Here is a 19,808-nt window from a genome sequence, read left to right as displayed (position 1 = left end):
GATCGGCAGGCGTGGTGATCTGGGGGGGCTACCTTCTTCCGTGCCGGCCCACTGTGTGGCTCCGCCATGTTGTGCGGCGCATGTGCGGACCTTCAGCTGTCCGCCGCACGCATGCGCGGACCTACAGCGAGCAGTGCAGGGTCGCATACGACATCTGAATGGTGTTTAACCTGATAGAATATGAGGGACAGTAGCAACATGGATATTAGTTTGCCTGAGTGACGGGAAACAAAGCAGTGGCGAATGGTTGATTTTCAGATGGAGCAAGTCTTATAGTGGAGCTCAAAATTTATTACGTTTCTAACTTTTCCCAGTGTTGGTGAAAGGTCACAAACCTGAAGCATTCACTCTGTTACTCTCCCCACAGATGCTGCCTGTCCTGATGATTATTTCCAGAATTATTTCCCTGACAGTCTACTGCAGGTCTGCAGCCTGCGGCTCCATAGTCACATGTAACTCATTGTGGATTCATATGTGCTTTCCAACCTTAATCAATCAAACCCAATTTGATGGCATTAAATGGCTAGTTTCATGTTTCTCAACCTTTATTAATCTTGTACTTCTGAGAAAGTATTGATCAATTAACTCTTATGTAATAACTTTCACCACAGGTTGGTATGGCAACTGCTTGGCTCAAGGCCATAAGAAACTACAGAGTTGTGAACAGAGCCCAGTCAATCATGCAAACCTGCCTCCCATTCATTGACTCAGTCTACACCAGTTGTTTTCAAACTTTTTTGCCCGGAACCCATTTTTACCAGCTGGCCACCCTTCGCGACCCACGCCACCCAAACTTCGTGACCCACCATTTTCACTTACCTCTAATGTGAGTCTGCTTGGTCCTCACAATCTCATGTGCATTGTTATTCAATGTTACGTTTCTGATAATGACTTCAGCTGATGAAATCTCACTGCATCCGTTGAAAGAAATCAAGAGGATTGTCCTCGAACTTGCCATGCTTAGTCTTCAAATGTCTTTGAAGTTTTGAGGGTTTTAAACTTCCATTTACCAGTGCTTCCTTGCATATAACACATATGAACTGTGAATCCTGAATTGCAGTGACACAATTAATAACGCATACTTCAAGTAATCATCTTTATGCTGCTTTGTTCCTCTTTTCAACTTCTTCTTCACGGGTTGTTCACCAGAGACCCTGGCAGCTGCAAAATGTAGGAATCTCTCTCGCGCCCAGAAGACGTGACGTCAGTGATCGGGGCGCGTGACCTGCTCTCTGCCACCCTCCAGACAGGAAGACTCCAGCGATTTAAAATAAAATCTGCACCTGGGTCAGCACGCTGATGTCAAGAGGAGGCATTCTGGGATGCGCTGGCCGGCCGGCATTCTGAGAGCTGGTGACGGCCAGCATTTTTAAAAGCCGGTCGCGCCATTGGGCACTACTTCCTGTGATTGGGAACGGCGCGACACATGGCCCCATGATCGGGAATGCCACGACACATAGCCCAGTCACCCTGCCAACACCCGCCCGCCACCCAACCGTGGACCAAGACTGGTCTACACCTGCCGCTACCTTGGGAAAGTGGGCAGCATAATCAAGGACCCCTCCCACCCAGGTTATTCTCTCTTCCATCGGGCAGGAGATGCAAACGTTTGAGAAAACGCACTAACAGATTCAAAAACAGCTTTTTCCCCGCTGTTACCAGACTCCTGAACGACCCTCTTGTGGAGTGAACTGATCTCTTCACACATCTTCTCTACTGAGTAGTAGTATATTCCTGTATGCTTCACCCGATGTCTATGTCTATACATTGTGCATTTATTGTATGTCCTATGTTTTTTCATGCATGGAACGATCTGTCTGGACTGTACGCGGAACAATACTTTTCACTGTACCTCGGTACATGTGACACTAAATCAAAATCTAAGTAATTATTGATAATTGAGTAAAAGAATTGTGGCTTTTAAGAAATGGCGGCTAAAATTCAAAAAGTGACTGATCTTATTATTAAAATTTCCACCCTCTGGTTTACTGCTTGCTCTCCATCATCCCCCGGGAATCAAGCTTCATGCACAGCCATATCTTCAAGATGACACACTGGCTCCATCCAGGGGTCTAGCATAAGAATGACATTAATCTCTTCCTGTCCAGCAAGACAAGCTCAATGTAAAGCTCCCAAGCTGATGGCTCACAATCTACTCCCCACCCTTCCTCCAATCTCTTCCCCCAGCCCCTTCCAGCCTCCCCCACACCACCATCTCCCCCCCCTCCCCTCCCCAAACTGAAGAATCCTGCTTCGTTCACCATGAGGTAGGCTTCATAGTCTTGAGCATGGTAACAATTCATAACTATATACAAACATGGAGTAGTGGATACAGGTATGAAGCTGACATCTAAACTGACCCAGGCTCTGGGTCCTGTGCCTTCTTACATCGCTGTGTGCGCTCTGGTACTGACTTAGTTCCACATTAAGCCCCTATGTAGCAGAACCTTATACAACACCACAAGTCTTTATCCCATGGATATAGTTACTTTAGTTTACTTCAAGTCCTACATTGTTATAAGTCTTGTGCATTTTCCTTCTTTTTCTAAACTGAACACTATTCCAATATCATTGCTAATGTCGACAACTTTCACACACGAGGTTGTGGCATTCTGGAGGCTTTATAACATGACCACATCTTAGTCGCCATTCTGCCAGGAGAATGGTAGACCCTGATGGTTGTTGGCCTGGAGGTTGGACTGGTGTTTTGGGTATGGTTTATCCGTTTCTTCTATTGCTTGATGCTAAACCACGTCTGCTTGATCTGGCTGGTTTTGCCATGCATAGTTGCAGTTACTCTTGATCATTTCTCGTGGGGTGGACGGAAATGATCATCGTCAGCTTGGCGGTGCCAGTTCTTCTTTTTCTGTTTGGGCCAACTGCAAATTCTGTGAGCCTGAGGAAGGGTATTCCTGTGGCAAGAAGAGATTGAGTAGCATGCTTTCTTCCGTTTCTTTGTTGTTGATGGTGCAAGACTGTTCCAGGGTTCCAGCATTCCTTGTGGTTCTGGCAGCCTGGCTGGAAGTTGTCATGTGTGCATATTGGTTGGTGTACGTACAGACTGTACCATTATCGCAGCTGGAGGCAGAGGCTCCTCAGGCTGTTGATGCTTCTCTGGTACCACTCCCAATGGAGGTGCTATGGTAATTTCTGGTGCGATAAGTTCGTCTGACCATTGGAGACTTTCCAGGACCTGGAATGATGATGGACAGACCTGCTCTGCAAAAAGTAGAGAGATCGCAGGTGAAATCAGATCTGAACACTCATGTTTGAGGGCTCAGGACCATGCTTTTTAGGCTGGCTAAACATAGGGGTAGCCGTGACAGCTTCTGGAGAAGATTGAAGGCCATTCCTCAGTAGTTTAAGGTTCATGCTGATGACTGGGTATCGGACTCCCTCTGATCCATAAAGTGGAGTGTCCGCCATTTGAATCTAAAGGCCATGGAGCCATATTTCCACATCGGAGAGGACTCAATGCTGGCATCTGAATCTAATTTATTGGATGACCATTTATCAGGATGGCAGCATTCCAAAATGAAGAGCCACACTGTCTGATGTCACCCCAGGAGCATGGTTGTATATCTTCAAAGTCTTTGGTCTCAACCTCATGGATTTTCTTTGGGATGTTTGTGCAGTGCTGGGGCTTTGACTTGCACAAAGTGTCCTTGTCGGTTGCAGTGGAAGCATTAGGACACTAATCCTTCCTGTGGGGACTCCCCATGTCTGTGTGGGTCTCACCCCAGCAATCCAAAAATGTGTAGAGTAGGTTGATTGGCCATGTTAAATTGCTTCTTAATTGGGGGATAAAATCTTTCCTGTGAGGGCGCTTTGCACCACAGCATTGGCAAGATCACTCTGATGGGCGGTTCAAGTATTGCTTTCCTTGACTTGGATGGTCCCTGCATTTCTGTGACCTGATATAGTGCTGAGAGTTGTTTTCTGACCTAAACAGTGTTCTCTCCCCTTAGGATGGTCCTGTGTTGTTCACGTAACTCAGGCAGTCCAACTAGCTGGATTACGTTGTCTAGGGTAGGATTATCTTTAGCTTGTGAGAGATCAGAGAGTGAACCGTCTGCAACATCCAGCACGATTCTGTCTCGGATGAACTCAGACTTTAAATCATTGCATTCACATCCCTCTGCCAGCCTGTAGAGATTGTTTATAAAGGACCTGGCAGATTCTCCAGGCAGCTGGCCTCTCATTTAATTTGGCTTCGACATTTCATTGGATCTCAGGTTAAAATAAATGTCGAAGGATTTTAAAATATTATCAAATTTAGCAGATGACTCAAATTTGGCAGATGACTCATCGATAGCTACTCGTGCAATAATGGTTTCTGAAACTTGCCCAATTAAGGAAAAAGGTGTATTAACTTGTTCTGGGGCGGGATTCTCAGACCCCCCGCCGGGTCGGAGAATCGCCGGGGGCTGGCGTGAATCACGCCCCCGCCGGTTGCCTAATTCTCCGGCACCGGATATTCGGCGGGGGCGGGAATCGCGCTGCGCCGGTTGGCGGGCCCCTCCCGGCGATTCTCCAGCCCCGATGGGCCGAAGTCCCGCTGCTGGAATGCCTGTCCCGCCGGCGTGGATTAAACCACCTCTCTTACCGGCGGGACAAGGCGGCGCGGGCGGGCCCCGAGGTCCTGGGGCGGCGCGGGACGATCTGGCCCCGGGGGGTGCCACCACGGTGGTCTGGCCCGCGATCGGGGCCCACCGATCCGCGGGCGGGCCTGTGCCGTGGGGGCACTCTTTTCCTTCCGCCTTCGCCATGGTCTCCACCATGGCGGAGGCGGAAGAGACCCCCTCCACTGCGCATGCGTGGGGATGCCGTGAGCGGCCGCTGACGCTCCCGCGCATGCGCCGCCCGGCAAAGCCATTTCCGCGCCAGCTGGCGGGGCACCAAAGGCCTTTCCCGCCAGCTGGCGGGGCGAAAATCAGTCCAGCGCGGGCCTAGCCCCTCAAGGTTAGGGCTCGGCCGGTCAAGATGCGGAGGATTCCGCACCTTTGGGGCGGCGCGATGCCGGACTGATTCGCACCGTTTTTGGTGCCGGTCGGCGGACATCGCGCCGATTGCGGAGAATTCCGCCCCTGCTTCTGACTTTTTTAATTTAGGTCTGTAGGAAGGCTGAGATTTAAAAATATTTTCGTCCAATTCTGTGACTGATCTGGGCCCTGGGTGAAGCCCAATGGAGTTGGAAGTGTGGCATTGTCAGCCATTTTGAAGCTTTTCAAAAGTGTCAATAATAATAATCTTTATTATTGTCACAAGTAGGCTTACATTAACACTGCAATGAAGTTACTGTGAAAATCCTGTAGTCGCCACAATCTGGCGCCTGTTTGGGTGCACAGAGGGAGAATTCAGAATGTCCAATGCACCTCACAGCTTGAAGAGATTACCGGCTTCCAAGATGGTTTCGCCCTTCAGTACCGAACAATGGATCTTCCTGCACTTGCTGGGTTTTTTAGGGGGCTTTCCAAATTGGCAGAGGTGCGCCTCTGCCTTAACAAGGGTCTACAACGGTTACGTGGGTCAGCTGGCTGCTGACTTAATTTAACCAGCAACGTTGTGAGTCAGGATGCGTAGAAAAGAACCGTAGGTTTGCTGTTTAGGAAATTGCACAGTTGGGCGACATGGTGGCACAGTGGTTAGCACTGCTGTCTCATGGCGCCGAGGACCCAGGTTCGATCCCGGCCCTGGGTCACTGCCTATGTGGAATTTGCACATTTTCCCCGTGACTGTGTGAGTTGCACCCCCATTACCCAAAGATGTGCAGGTTAGGTGGATTGGCCACGCTAAATTGCTCCTTAATTGGAAAAAATAATTGGGCACTCTAAATTTATAAAACAAAAGGGAATTGCAGTTTGAGAGACTTGGGATTGGGATTAGCAACAAACTTCTTTCAAACTGCTCTTCTGACTGAATGAACAAAATATGTTTTTTAGGACAGCTTAGCCTGTAATTTAAAACGTTTTATCTCACCCTTGCAGGCTGTGTGCTTGGTTTGGTGAATCTGGACTTCCAGGGAAAATTCAATGGAGTCTTACGCTGGAGAAAAACTTCCTAACGACATATAGATTAGTGACTCAAATTAGTCACAGTACAATAGAGGAGGAATTTCTGGAGCGTATATAGGATAGCTTTCTGGACCAGTATGTTGAGGAACCAACAAGGAATCAGGCCATCTTAGACTGGGTGTTGTGTAATGAAAAAGGATTAGTTGGCAATCTAGTTGTGAGAGAACCCTTGGGTATGAGTGACCATAATATGGTAGAATTTTTTATCAAGGGGAACAGTGCAGCAGTTGATTCTGAGACCAGGGTCCTGAACCTCAATAATGGTAACTATGATGGTATGAGGCATGAGCTGGTAATGACGGACTGGGAAACATTACTGAAAGGAAGGACAGTGGACAGGCAATGGCAGGCATTCAAGGAACGAATAAGTGAATTCCAAAAGTTGTTTATTCCTATTTGGCACAAGAGTAGAAAGGGAACTGCGGCCAAACCATGGCTTACAAGGGAAATTAGAGATAGTGTTAGATTCAAAGAAGAGGCATACAAATTAGCTAGAAAAAGCAATAGACCTGAGAATTGGGAACAGTTTAAAATTCAGCAAAGGCAGACCAAGGGATTGATTAAAAAGGGGAAAATACAATTTGAAAGTAAACTAGCAGGGAACATAATAATAATCTTTATAATTGTCACAAGTAGGCTTACATTAACACTACAATGAAGTTGCTGTGAAAATTCCCTAGTCACTACACTTCGGCACCTGTTTGGGTACACAGAGAGAGAATTCAGAATGCCAATTCGCCTAACAGCACATCTTTTGGCACTTGTGGGAGGAAACCGGAGCACCCGGAAGAAACCCACGCAGACTCAGGGAGAACGTGCAGATTCCACATAGACAGTGACCCAAGCCGGAAATCGAATCTAGGATCTTTTGAAGCAACAGTGCTAACCACTGCTACTATGCTGCCCAAAAACTGACTATAAGTTTATATGTAAAGACAAAAAGATTGATAAAAACTAATGTAGGACCCTTACAGTCAGAAATGGGGGATTTAATAACAGAGAACAAAGAAATAGTTGAGGAACTAAATCCGTACTTTGCTTCTGTCTTCACAAAGGAAGACATGAATAATGTACCGAAAGTTCTGAGAAACAGAGGTTTTAGTGAGGAGCTGAAGGAAATTAGTATTAGTAAAGAAATGGTTTTGGGGAAATTAAAGTGAGTGAAGGCGGATAAATCTCCAGATCCTGATAATATTCATCCCAGAGTACTTAAGGAAGTGGCCCTAGAAATCGTAGATCCGGCTTCCGATGGCGCTTACGAGCAGAGCGGCCAGGTTAAGAAGAGGCTCTCGCCAGCGGACACTGTTTTCGGGGGGTTTTCCCGTTTTTCTCTCCCCCCCCCCCCCAGACTTTCGGCATTTAGGGCCCAAGGGACGGGTGCCAAACCAAGCCGGTTTGAAACCGGTGAAGAACCCCACGGGTGTGTCGGGCAGCCGGAACAGAGACATAGAACGATACAGCGCAGTACAGGCCCTTCGGCCCACGATGTTGCACCGAAACAAAAGCCATCTAACCTACACTATGCCATTATCATCCATATGCTTATCCAATAAACTTTTAAATGCCCTCAATGTTGGTGAGTTCACTACTGTTGCAGGTAGGGCATTCCACGGCCTCACCACTCTTTGCGTAAAGAACCTACCTCTGACCTCTGTCCTATATCTATTACCCCTCAGTTTAAAGCGATGTCCCCTCGTGCCAGCCATTTCCATCCGCGGGAGAAGGCTCTCACTGTCCACCCTATCTAACCCCCTGATCATTTTGTATGCCTCTATTAAGTCTCCTCTTAACCTTCTTCTCTCCAACAAAGACAACCTCAAGTCCATCAGCCTTTCCTCATAAGATTTTCCCTCCATACCAGGCAACATCCTGTTAAATCTCCTCTGCACCCGCTCCAAAGCCTCCACGTCCTTCCTATAATGCGGTGACCAGAACTGTACGCAATACTCCAAATGCGGCCGTTCCAGAGTTCTGTACAGCTGCAACATGACCTCCTGATTCCGGAACTCAATCCCTCTACCAATAAAGGCCAACACTCCATAGGCCTTCTTCACAACCCTATCAACCTGGGTGGCAACTTTCAGGGATCTATGTACATGGACACCTAGATTCCTCTGCTCACCCACACTTCCAAGAACTTTACCATTAGCCAAATATTCCGCATTCCTGTTATTCCTTCCAAAGTGAATCACCTCTACATTAAACTCCATTTGCCACCTCTCAGCCCAGCTCTGCAGCTTATCTATGTCCCTCTGTAACCTGCTACATCCTTCCACACTGTCGACAACACCACCGACTTTAGTGTCGTCTGCAAATTTATTCACCCACCCTTCTGCGCCTTCCTCTAGGTCATTGATAAAAATGACAAACAGCAACGGCCCCAGAACAGATCCTTGTGGTACGCCACTTGTAACTGAACTCCATTCTGAACATTTCCCATCAACCACCACCCTCTGTCTTCTTTCAGCTAGCCAATTTCTGATCCACATCTCTAAATCACCCTCAATCCCCAGCCTCCGTATTTTCTGCAATAGCCTACCGTGGGGAACCTTATCAAACGCTTTACTGAAATCCATATACACCACATCAACTGCTCTACCCTCGTCTACCTGTTCAGTCACCTTCTCAAAGAACTCGATAAGGTTTGTGAGGCATGATCTACCCTTCACAAAGCCATGCTGACTATCCCTGATCATATTATTCCTATCTAGATGATCATAAATCTTGTCTCTTATAATCCCCTCCAAGACTTTACCCACTACAGACGTGAGGCTCACAGGTCTATAGTTGCCAGGGTTGTCTCTACTCCCCTTTTTGAACAAAGGGACCACATTTGCAATCCTCCAGTCCTCTGGCACTATTCCTGTAGCCAATGATGACATAAAAATCAAAGCCAAAGGTCCAGCAATCTCTTCCCTGGCCTCCCAGAGAATCCTAGGATAAATCCCATCAGGCCCCGGGGACTTATCTATTTTCAGCCTGTCCAGAATTGCCAACACCTCTTCCCTACGTACCTCGATGCCATCTATTCTAATAGCCTGGGTCTCAGCATTCTCCTCCACAACATTATCTTTTTCCTGAGTGAATACTGACAAAAAATATTCATTTAGTATCTCGCCTATCTCTTCAGACTCCACACACAACTTCCCATCCCTGTCCTTGACTGGTCCTACTCTTACCCTAGTCATTCGCTTATTCCTGACATACCTATAGAAAGCTTTTGGGTTTTCCTTGATCCTACCTGCCAAATACTTCTCATGTCCCCTCCTTGCTCGTCTTAGCTCTCTCTTTAGATCCTTCCTCGCTACCTTGTAACTATCCATCGCCCCAACTGAAACTTCATACCTCATCTTCACATAGGCCTCCTTCTTCCTCTTAACAAGAGATTCCACTTCTTTGGTAAACCACGGTTCCCTCGCTCTCCGCCTTCCTCCCTGCCTGACCGGTACGTACTTATCAAGAACACGCAGTAGCTGATCCTTGAACAAGCTCCACTTATCCAGTGTGCCCAACACTTGCAACCTACTTCTCCAACCTATCCCCCCCAAGTCACGTCTAATGGCATCATAATTGCCCTTCCCCCAGCTATAACTCTTGCCCTGCGGTGTATACTTATCCCTTTCCATCACTAACGTAAACGTCACTGAATTGCGGTCACTGTCCCCAAAGTGCTCTCCTACCTCCAAATCCAACACCTGGCCTGGTTCATTACCCAAAACCAAATCCAACGTGGCCTCGCCTCTTGTTGGCCTGTCAACATATTGTGTCAGGAAACCCTCCTGCACACATTGTACAAAAAACGATCCATCTAATGTACTCGAACTATATCTTTTCCAGTCAATATTTGGAAAGTTAAAGTCTCCCATAATAACTACCCTGTTACTTTCGCTCTTATCCAGGATCATCCTCGCCATCCTTTCCTCTACATCCCTAGAACTATTTGGAGGCCTATAGAAAACTCCCAACAGGGTGACCTCTCCTTTCCTGTTTCTAACCTCAGCCCATACTACCTCAGAAGATGAGTCCCCATCTAGCATCCTCTCCGCCACCGTAATACTGCTCTTGACTAGCAGCGCCACACCTCCCCCTCTTTTGCCTCCTTCTCTGAGCTTACTAAAACACCTAAACCCCGGAACCTGCAACATCCATTCCTGTCCCTGCTCTATCCATGTCTCCGAAATGGCCACAACATCGAAGTCCCAGGTACCAACCCATGCTGCCAGTTCCCCTACCTTATTTCGTATACTCCTGGCATTGAAGTAGACACACTTCAAACCACCTACCTGAACACTGGCCCCCTCCTGCGACATCAAATCTGTGCTCCTGACCTCTATACTCTCATTCTCCCGTACCCTAAAACTACAATCCAGGTTCCCATGCACCTGCTGCATTAGTTTAAACCCCCCCAAAGAGCACTAACAAATCTCCCCCCAGGATATTTGTGCCCCTCAGGTTCAGATGTAGACCATCCTGTCTGTAGAGGTCCCACCTTCCCCAGAAAGAGCCCCAGTTATCCAGAAATCTGAATCCCTCCCGCCTGCACCATCCCTGTAGCCACGTGTTTCATTGCTCTCTCTCCCTATTCCTCATCTCATTATCACGTGGCACGGGCAACAACCCAGAGATAACAACTCTGTTTGTTCTAGTTCTGAGCTTCCATCCTAGCTCCCTGAAAGCCTGCCTGACATCCTTGTCCCCTTTCCTACCTATGTCGTTAGTGCCAATGTGGACCATGACTTGGGGCTGCTCCCCCTCCCCTTAAGGACCCGGAAAACACGATCCGAGACATCACGTACCCTTGCACCTGGGAGGCAACATACCAAATGTGAGTCTCTCTCGCTCCCACAAAATCTCCTATCTGTGCCCCTGACTATCGAGTCCCCAATTACTAATGCTCTGCTCCTCTTCCCCCCTTCCCTTCTGAGCAACAGGGACAGACTCCGTGCCAGAGGCCCGTACCCCATGGCTTACCCCTGGTAAGTCCCCCCCCCCCCCCACACAAGTATCCAAAGCGGTATACTTGTTTCTCAGGGGAACGACCGCAGGGGATCCCTGCACTGACTGCTTCTTCCCTGTCCCTCCTACAGTTACCCATCTATCTCCAATCTTTGGTGTAACTAATTCCCTGAAGCTGCTATCTATGACCCCCTCTGCCTCCCGAATGATCCGAAGTTCTTCCAACTCCAGCTCCAGTTCCCTAACTCGGTCTTGGAGGAGCTGGAGATGGCAGCACTTCCTGCAGGTAAAATCAGCAGGGACACTAACGGCATCCCTCACCTCAAACATCCTGCAGGAGGAACATTGCACTCCCCTGCCATCCCTCTAACTTTCAACCAAGGTCTGGCTAACAACTAAATTTTTTTTAAAAAATAATAATAATAATACAATATGGTACTTACCTCACACCAATGGGTTTTATTATTAGGTTAGAGGAGGAGGGCGGGTGGGAGACACTACACGTGTAGTGTCTCGGGTTTCCTCTCCACCAGAATTTATTGGTGAGGGACTTCCCAGAAGACGTTGCGCAGTTGGAACAGCGGGGGCGGAGCCTGACACGAGGCAGTCGAGGCGGCAGGTCTGAATCCAGGAGTGAGAGAGCTAAAATGGTGGCAGAGGGTGAGGCAGCTGGAACAGCAGAACTGATGTTAAAGTGTGGAGCAGCAGGGCTGAAGATAAAGTGTGGAACAGCAGGAGCAGTGAGGTCAATGCTTGAAGCAGCCAGAGTAGCGGGGCAGGGCCCAGAACACGCGCAGCCGAAGGCAGCATGTAGAGGGGTCGCCAAACATTGCGTGGCTCCTGCTTAAGGCTTATATGTTTTTTTTCTTTTTGGAAATTTTTAGTGCCCAGTCCTGGGGGCAATTCATGAAGGACTAAGAACCGGCAAAGAGGCAAAAGATTTCCAAAAATTAGAGGAAGATAGCAGCGAGGAAGCGAGAGACTGAGAGCTCGCCGTCGAGCGTGAGGACCAGCCCGGGGCTGGCAAGAGGGCGGAGGCCGGGCCGCTGGTTGGAGTCGCACTGCTTACAGCAGAGAAGATGGCTGAGGTGGTGTCTCTAGAGCTCAAAAAGCAGTTTGCAAAGCATATGGAGGCGATGAGAAAGGAGATAGCAGTGGTGCTGAAGGCATTGGTAGAGGAGGCAATTGCCCCAGTGAAGGTAGCTGTTGCAAAGGTGTCGGCTGAGGTAAGGGAACAAAGTGAGAAGATGAAGGGGGTGGAGGAGGCCATGTCGCGGCACAGCAATCAGCTCACCTCGATGGGAGATGAGATGCAGAGGGTGGTTGAGGCCAATAAGGGGCTGCGAGCAAAGCTGGAGGATATGGAGAACCGCTCGAGACGACAAAAGTTAACTGTGAGCCTGCCCGAGGGGGCAGATGGCTCGAGGCCGACAGTACTTTGCCAAGATGTTGGCAGAACTGATGGGGGAGGGGAAGAACCCTCTCGTTATGAATTAGACTGAGCTCATTGGTTGTTGAGGCCTGAGCCTAAATTAAACGAGATTCCAAGGGCAGTGATTATCTGTTTTCGTAGATATCGCATGAAGGAGAAGGTATTGAATTGGGCAAAGATGGAGCGGGAGGTGCAATAGGCTGGCGCCAAGGTTCATATCTATCAGGACTTGACGGTGGAACTGGCAAAGCGGCGAGTGGCTTTCGAATGAGTGAAGGTGGTGTTGTCTGACAGTGGAGTGGTGTATCCAGAAAAGCTAATGGTGACCCCGCATGTTGTTCAGCTCTACGTAGCTTCGGAATGCCCCCCCTCACCCTCCCCTTTATCCGGCAACAGTCCCACATCCAACCTCCACTGTGGCCGCTGAACCTCGCCCTGTGCCACCCGCAAATCCACCCAGTGCACTGCATGGTCAGAGACCACGATCTCCGAATACCCAAATACTCCAAATTGGCTACCCCCGCCAACAGCACCTTATCCATAACAAGAAGTCAATCTAGGAGAACACCCAATACTAATGTGAAAAGTATGAGAACTCCTTTGCCCCTGGCCTCCCAAACCACCACGGGGAATCCGCCCCACCCTGGTCCAGCCTTCGAACCAGAACCGGTCAAAGACCTCCTCCCCATCAGCTTCTCCAGCATGTTCACTACATCCTTGGCCGCCTGTGCTCCTTCAATACCCTCGGGTATCCCTGGAAATATTGCCTCTGAGAGCGGTTTTCAAGATCCTCGAACTTCCCCCTCAGTCCTTTTTGGCCGCTCATCACCATCCCCATCTCTGCCTTCAGCGAGGCCAATCAATCCTCGTGCTCCCCCACTGTCTCCTTCATCTTCTGGATTGCCAAGCCCTGTGCCTCCTGCTTCTGTTCCATGCGCTCAATAACCTCTCTAAGCGGCTCCACCACCTTAGCCAGGTCCTCTGAGGCCTCCTTCCTTTGCTGCTGAGAGTTGTTATTGAGAAAGTTCATCAGCTGTTCCATAGACCACTGGGCGGGCAGCACTGTCCCCCTACTCTCCGCCATCATTTCCTGTGTTGCACCTCTATTAACCTCTCAGTCAAACTGCTGCCTCTTGTTCATTACACTCCTCATCTGGCAAGCCATAAACCCGTTCCACCAGAGGAGTATTACATTCCCTCAGCACCGTGTACCTCAGATTGGGTGGGGGAGGACCAAACAATTCCACCTTGAGCGGTGTGGTAAACCACTGTATTGTATTGTACTGTTGTATTGTTACATGCCTGGGCTTGTCCCTGCTGGCTCCGCCTGTGGCTCCTCCCCTCGGGCTCATGTGTAAAGGTGGCTGTTCTCCGCCTCTGATCCAGTTCAGGATCAGAGGCCAGGAGGCTTTCTGTTTAGTATATTAAAGCCTCAGTTACATTCACCACTCGTCATGTGTTCATTGATGGCATATCAATTTAATGCACTAAACATCTAATATGAATTTGTCACTCAAGCCTGGTCACCTGGAGCTGGACCCACAGGCAGCCGACACCACTGCAACATTCGAGCACTGGCTAAGTTGCTTCGAAGCGTACCTCGGATCCTGCATCGAAGACTTCACCAACCTCCAAAGGAAGCAGATCCTCCACACACGGGTGAGCCCGCAAGTCTTTCTTCTCATCAGGGACACCCTCTCGTATACGGAGGCGATAATGCTGCTGAAGGGACACTATGTCAAGTCTGTGAACGAGGTGTATGCTAGGCACCTTCTCGCCACGAGACGACAACGGCCTGGGGAATCACTAGCAGAATTCCTACGTGCCTTGCGGGTACTCTGCCGGAACTGTGATTGCCAGGCGGTATTGGCTACCCAACACGCGGAGCTGTTGGTCAGGGACGCTTATGTTGCAGGCATGAAATCAAACTACATCCGCCAGCACTTGCTAGAAGATGGTACATTCAGCCTCCCAGAGACAGTGCAGCTCTCAAACTCGCTGGAGGTGGTCTTCCAGAATATGGAGGCCTACACCTCCGACCGCGTGGCACCCTCGTGGGCGCTGCCATCATCCGACCCGGGTGTGGCGCATGCCTGTGCCGCACAGCAGCCCGCCAACGCCGGAAGCCCGAAGTGCTACTTTTGCGGCCAGGGTAATCATCCCAAACAACGCTGCCCTGCACGGAACGCGACTTGCAACGGGTGTGGGAGGAAGGGCCACTTTGCGAAAGCCTGCCAGGCCCGGTCTCTTCCTAAAGCTTCTAGGCCCAGCATCGCTGCCTGCTGCGTGTCGGGGCCGCCCCCAGCTGCCGCGCCACCCGCCATGTGCGACCCGTGGGCGCCGCCATCTTTGATTTCGGCCGCCATATGCGACCCGCCATCTTTGACGCCATCTCCGGTGCCACCTGCCACGCGCAACCCATGGGGGCCACCATCTTGGGACCACTCCGCAGCCTCCCGGGAGCCCTGCTCACCCGATTGTACGCTGGCCGCCACTACCTCCGACCGGCCTACCCATCACCTTCCGAAGCTCACCTTCATCACGCTCGACCGGTCCTGGCCTCATCACCTCACTAAGTCTACGATGACCGTCCGGATCAATGGGCACGAGACGGCCTGCCATTTTGACTGGGGGAGCACAGACAGCTTCATTCACCCAGATACGGTAAGGCGCTGCTCCCTCCCAATCTTACCCGCGACCCAGAAAATCTCCCTGGCATCCGGATCACATGCAGTAGAAATTCGGGGGTACTGTGTCGCAACCCTTACTGTACAAGGCGTAGAGTACACTAACTTCAAACTCTACATCCTTCGCCATCTCTGCGCTGCCCTATTACTGGGGCTCGACGTCCAGCGCCACCTCCAGAGCCTTACTTTAAAGTTCGGTGGACCCCTGCCCCCCCCTCACCGTCTGTAGCCTCGCTGCGCTTAAGGTCGCCCCTCCCTCGCTCTTCGATAACCTCACCCCGGACTGTAAACCCGTCGCTACTAGGAGCAGACGATACAGTGCCCGGGATAGGACCTTTATCAGGTCGGAGGTCCAGCGACTCCTACGAGAGGGGATCATTGAGGCTAGTAACAACCCCCTGGAGAGCCCAAGACTGTGGAGAAGCACCGGATGGTCATCGACTACAGTCAGACCATCAACCGGTACACGCAGCTCGATGTGTACCCCCTCCCCCGCATATCTGACATGGTCAATCAGATTGCGCAGTATCGAGTTTTCGCCACAATTGACTTGAAGTCTGCGTACCAGCAGCTCCCTATCCGTTCGGAAGACCGCCAATTCACTGCCTTCGAGGCAGATGGCCGCCGCTACCATTTCCTCAGTGTCCCCTTCGGCGTTACCAATGGGGTCTCGGTCTTCCAACGAGAAATGGACTGAATGGTTGACCAGTACGGGCCTCGGGCCACGTTCCCGTACTTAGACAATGTCACCATCTGCGGCCATGACCAGCAGGACCCTGACGAAAACCTCCGGCACTTCCTCCACACTGCTAAACTCCTGAACCTCACCTAAAATAAGGAAAAATGCATTTTCCGCACAACCCGCCTAGCCAGCCTTGGCTACGTTGTGGAAAACGGAGTCCTAGGGCCCGACCCCGACCGCATTCGTCCCCTCCTGGAACTCCCCCTCCCCCACTGCCCCAAGGCCCTGAAGAGATGCCTGGGGTTCTTCAACTATGCCCAGTGGGTCCCCAATTATCCGTCCACTTATTAAAACCACCATTTTCCCTTGATGGCTGAGGCCCGCCAGGCCTTCAACCACATCAAGGCAGATGTTGCCAAAGCCGCGATGCACGCTGTGGACGAGTCCATTCCATTCCAGGTGGAGAGCGATGCGTCGGACTTTGCTCGGGCCGCTACCCTCAACCAGGGGGGCAGGCACGTGACTTTCTTCTTCCGTACCCTCCATGCCTCCGAGATTCGACACTCCTCCGTCGAAAAGGAAGCCCAAGCCATTGTAGAAGCTGTGCGACATTGAAGGCATTACCTGGCCGGCAGGCGATTCACTCTCCTCGCTGATCAGCGGTCGGTTGCCTTCATGTTTAACAATACACAGCGGGACAAGATCAAGAACGACAAGATTCTGAGGTGAAGGATCGAGCTCTCCACCTTCAACTATGATATCTTGTATCGACCTGGGAAGCTCAATGAGCTCCCAGATGCCCTATCCCGCGGTACACGTGCCAGCGCACAAGTGGACCGGCTTCGGGCCCTCCACAACGACCTCTGTCATCTGGGGGTCACCTGTTTTTTTCACTTTATCAAGGCTCGCAACCTGCCTTACTCCATCGAGGAGGTCAGGACTGTGACCAGGGACTGCCAGGTCTGCGCGGAGTGCAAACCGCACTTCTATCGACCAGACAGGGTGCACCTGGTAAAGGCCTCTCGCCCCTTGGAGCGCCTCAGCATCAACTTCAAAGGGCCCTTCCCCTCCACTGACCGTAATGTGTACTTCCTCAACATTGTTGACGAATACTCAAGATTCCCTTTTGCTATCCCATGCTCTGACATGACCTCCGCCACCGTCATCAAGCCGCTGCACAGTCTTTTCACCCTGTTCGGGTTCCCCACCTACATCCATAGCGATCGGGGATCTTCCTTCATGAGCGACGAGTTGCGTCAGTTCCTGCTCAGCAAGGGCATCGCCTCCAGCAGGACGACCAGCTACAACCCCAGGGGCAATCGACAGGAGGAGAGGGAGAACGCGATGGTCTGGGAGGCCGTCCTCCTGGCCCTATGGTCTAGAAGTCTCCCTGTCTCCCGCTGGCAGGAGGTCCTTCCCGATGCGCTCCACTCCATCTGGTCGCTCTTGTGTACCGCCACCAATGTGACCCCCTCATGAGAGGATGTTTGTTTTCCCCAGAAAGTCCACCTAAGGGGTCTCGCTCCCATCCTGGCTGACGGTCCCAGGGCCCGTCCTCCTCCGGAAGCATGCAAGGAGCCATAAGTCGGATCCACTGGTTGAAAAGGTCCTTCTCCTCCATGCTAACTCCCAATATGCCTACGTGGCCCTTCAGGATTTGGCACCCGCAGGTTCCCCAGTGACCATCACCATTACCCCCGACCCTACACCATCTCCCCCCATTGTTACTCATCTACTACGAGATGCAGAAGACGACATGCTCCCGGACACGCAGGCTTCGACACCTCATCCGACACCAGTGTCCTCACCACAGCCGGGACTGAAGCGGTCGCAGCGGAAAGTCAGAGCCCCCGACAGATTCGATCTATAACTCAATCTGTCCACTTCACCCCAGCCGGACATTTCTTAAAACAGGGGGTGAATGTGGTTATCACTGTATTGTATTGTTACATACCTACTAGCTCCGCCTATAACTCCTCCCCTCAAGCTCATGTATAAAGGTGGCTGGTCTCCGCCTCAGATCCAGTTTGGGATTAGAGGCCAGGAGGCTTTCTGTTTAGTGTATTAAAGCCTCAGTTACGTTCACCACTCATCGTGTGTTCATTGATGGCTGATGGCATATCAAGAGGGAGCCACCAAATGGGCGACCATTCCCTGCATGGCCGCCACCAGAATCCCATTTTTTCTACTTTTCCATTTGAAAGCTACTATAGCTAGAATATAACCATTTGATTTGTTTGGTAACACCATAACTAATGCATGCTGATACATTCCTTACTAACATAGGCATAGGGACTGCGTGCTAAAGAAAATTCCAAATCAGCTTTCTCAAAATAAATACTTTTAACAAGAAAATCATTATTGAATTAAATTCTGGGTGGCGTGGTGACACAGTGGTTAGCACTGCTGCCTTACCCCCCCCCCCCCCCCCCCGGGACCTTGATTCAGTTCCAGCCATGGGTTACTGTGTGGAGTTTTCACATTCTCCCCATGTCTGTGTGGATTTCAGCCGGGTGCTCCGGTTTCCTCCCACAGTTCAAAGATGTGCAGGTTAGGTGAATTGACCAAGCTAAATTACCCCTTAATGTCCAAAAGGATAGGTGGGGTTACAGGAATAGGGTCTGGGTCTGGGCCTAGGTAGGATGCTCTTTCGGCAGGTGGGTGCAGATGCGATGGGCTGAATGGCCTCATTCTGCACTGCACAGATTCTATGATTCTATAACGTATTGCCTCAAATCTATGGCAAATTGATTTCTAAGTGGGCGAATGTGGGGTCATTTTTTAAAATAAAAAAAATTCCAATTGCACACCTTAAGGTTTGTGGGGGTGAGACCCAAGCAGGGGTCATCTATTTTGCACGCAGATGTACATACTACTAAAACGGAGAGAGATCATGAGCATTGGCGGTCTTCAAAACGAGAGGATTAGAATATAAAGGGGTGGAAGTTTTGTTACAGTTATACAAAGCACTGTTTAGATCACCATTTGCATTAATGTGGTAGGGTGAATGAAATGAAGAGGAGGCTCGTGTGGAGCATAGATAGCTGTGTAAATGATTTCAAAAAATCCATCCATGGGATGTGGGTACTGCTGCCAAACCCAGTAATTATTGCCCATTCATAACTTCCCTTTAGGTGGTGGTGATCCAGTGGTGTAGGTGTACCAGTGGTGTAGGTATACCAGTGGTGTAGGTAGTTAGAAAATGAGTTCCAGAAGTTTGACTCAGCGACAGTGAAGGAACAACAATATAGTTCTAAGTCAGGATAATAATAATCTTTATTAGTGTCACAAGTAGGCATACATTAACACTGCAATGAAGTTACTGTGAAAAGCCCCAAGTCGCCACATTCCGGCACCTGTTCGGGTACAGAAGGAGAATTCAGAATGTCCAATTCACCTAACAGCACGTCTTTCGGGATTTGTGGGAGGAAACCGGAGCACCCAGAGGAAACCCACACAGATACGAGAACGTACAGACTCCGCACAGTGACCCAAGCTGGGAATCAAACCAGTGTCCCTGGCGTGGTGAAACAACAATGCTAACCACTGTGCTACCATGCTGCCCCAGTGGGTTAGTGGCTGCGAAGAAGCTCAAGATTGGCCTGAGTGTCTGGTGTTCTGATAGCATTTTCCTGGCATCTCAACAAAGCTGCTTCAGTTAACTGGCCGGAATCCACTAAGAAACCCTGTGGTCAAGTGGCTAGAATCCACTAAGCAGGTCTGTGGTTTAGTAGCCGGAATCCATTAACACCCTGTGGATTAGCGTCTGGAATCCACTAGTAACATCATGTGGTTTAGAGACCGGAATCTGTGGTTGAGTGTCTGGCATCCACTAATTGCACCCTGTGGTTGAGTGGCCAGTATCTGTAATGATATGTATAGTCCAAGTATAGTAAAGAGTTAACAAGAGAGATTACATGTATATCAACACTAGATGGCGTCACTGAGTGATCTTATAAAAGGCTGCATCTCTAGGC

At 50.0% G+C, this 19,808-nt stretch overlaps 1 protein-coding gene and 1 long non-coding RNA gene across 2 annotated transcripts in view; one reads left to right on the top strand and one right to left on the bottom strand.

Annotated features, from left to right (window-relative positions):
• LOC140397823 (uncharacterized) overlaps positions 1-19,808 on the top strand; it is a 137,171-nt gene that overhangs the window by 22,320 nt on the left and 95,043 nt on the right. The gene's annotated exons all lie outside the window — the stretch shown is intronic.
• The window catches only part of jmjd7 (jumonji domain containing 7), a 47,857-nt gene continuing 47,143 nt past the window's right edge, over positions 19,095-19,808 (bottom strand). The window contains exon 8 of the mRNA XM_072486186.1: positions 19,095-19,695. Coding sequence (XP_072342287.1) covers positions 19,664-19,695 — 32 coding nt within the window. The 3' untranslated portion in view covers positions 19,095-19,663. The remainder of the gene's footprint in view (positions 19,696-19,808) is intronic.

Source organism: Scyliorhinus torazame, chromosome 2 (genome assembly GCF_047496885.1).
Source record: "Scyliorhinus torazame isolate Kashiwa2021f chromosome 2, sScyTor2.1, whole genome shotgun sequence".
Lineage (NCBI taxonomy): Eukaryota > Metazoa > Chordata > Chondrichthyes > Carcharhiniformes > Scyliorhinidae > Scyliorhinus > Scyliorhinus torazame.
The sequence above is the reverse complement of the archived record's forward strand: the minus strand, read 5'-3'. Positions and strand labels throughout refer to the sequence as shown.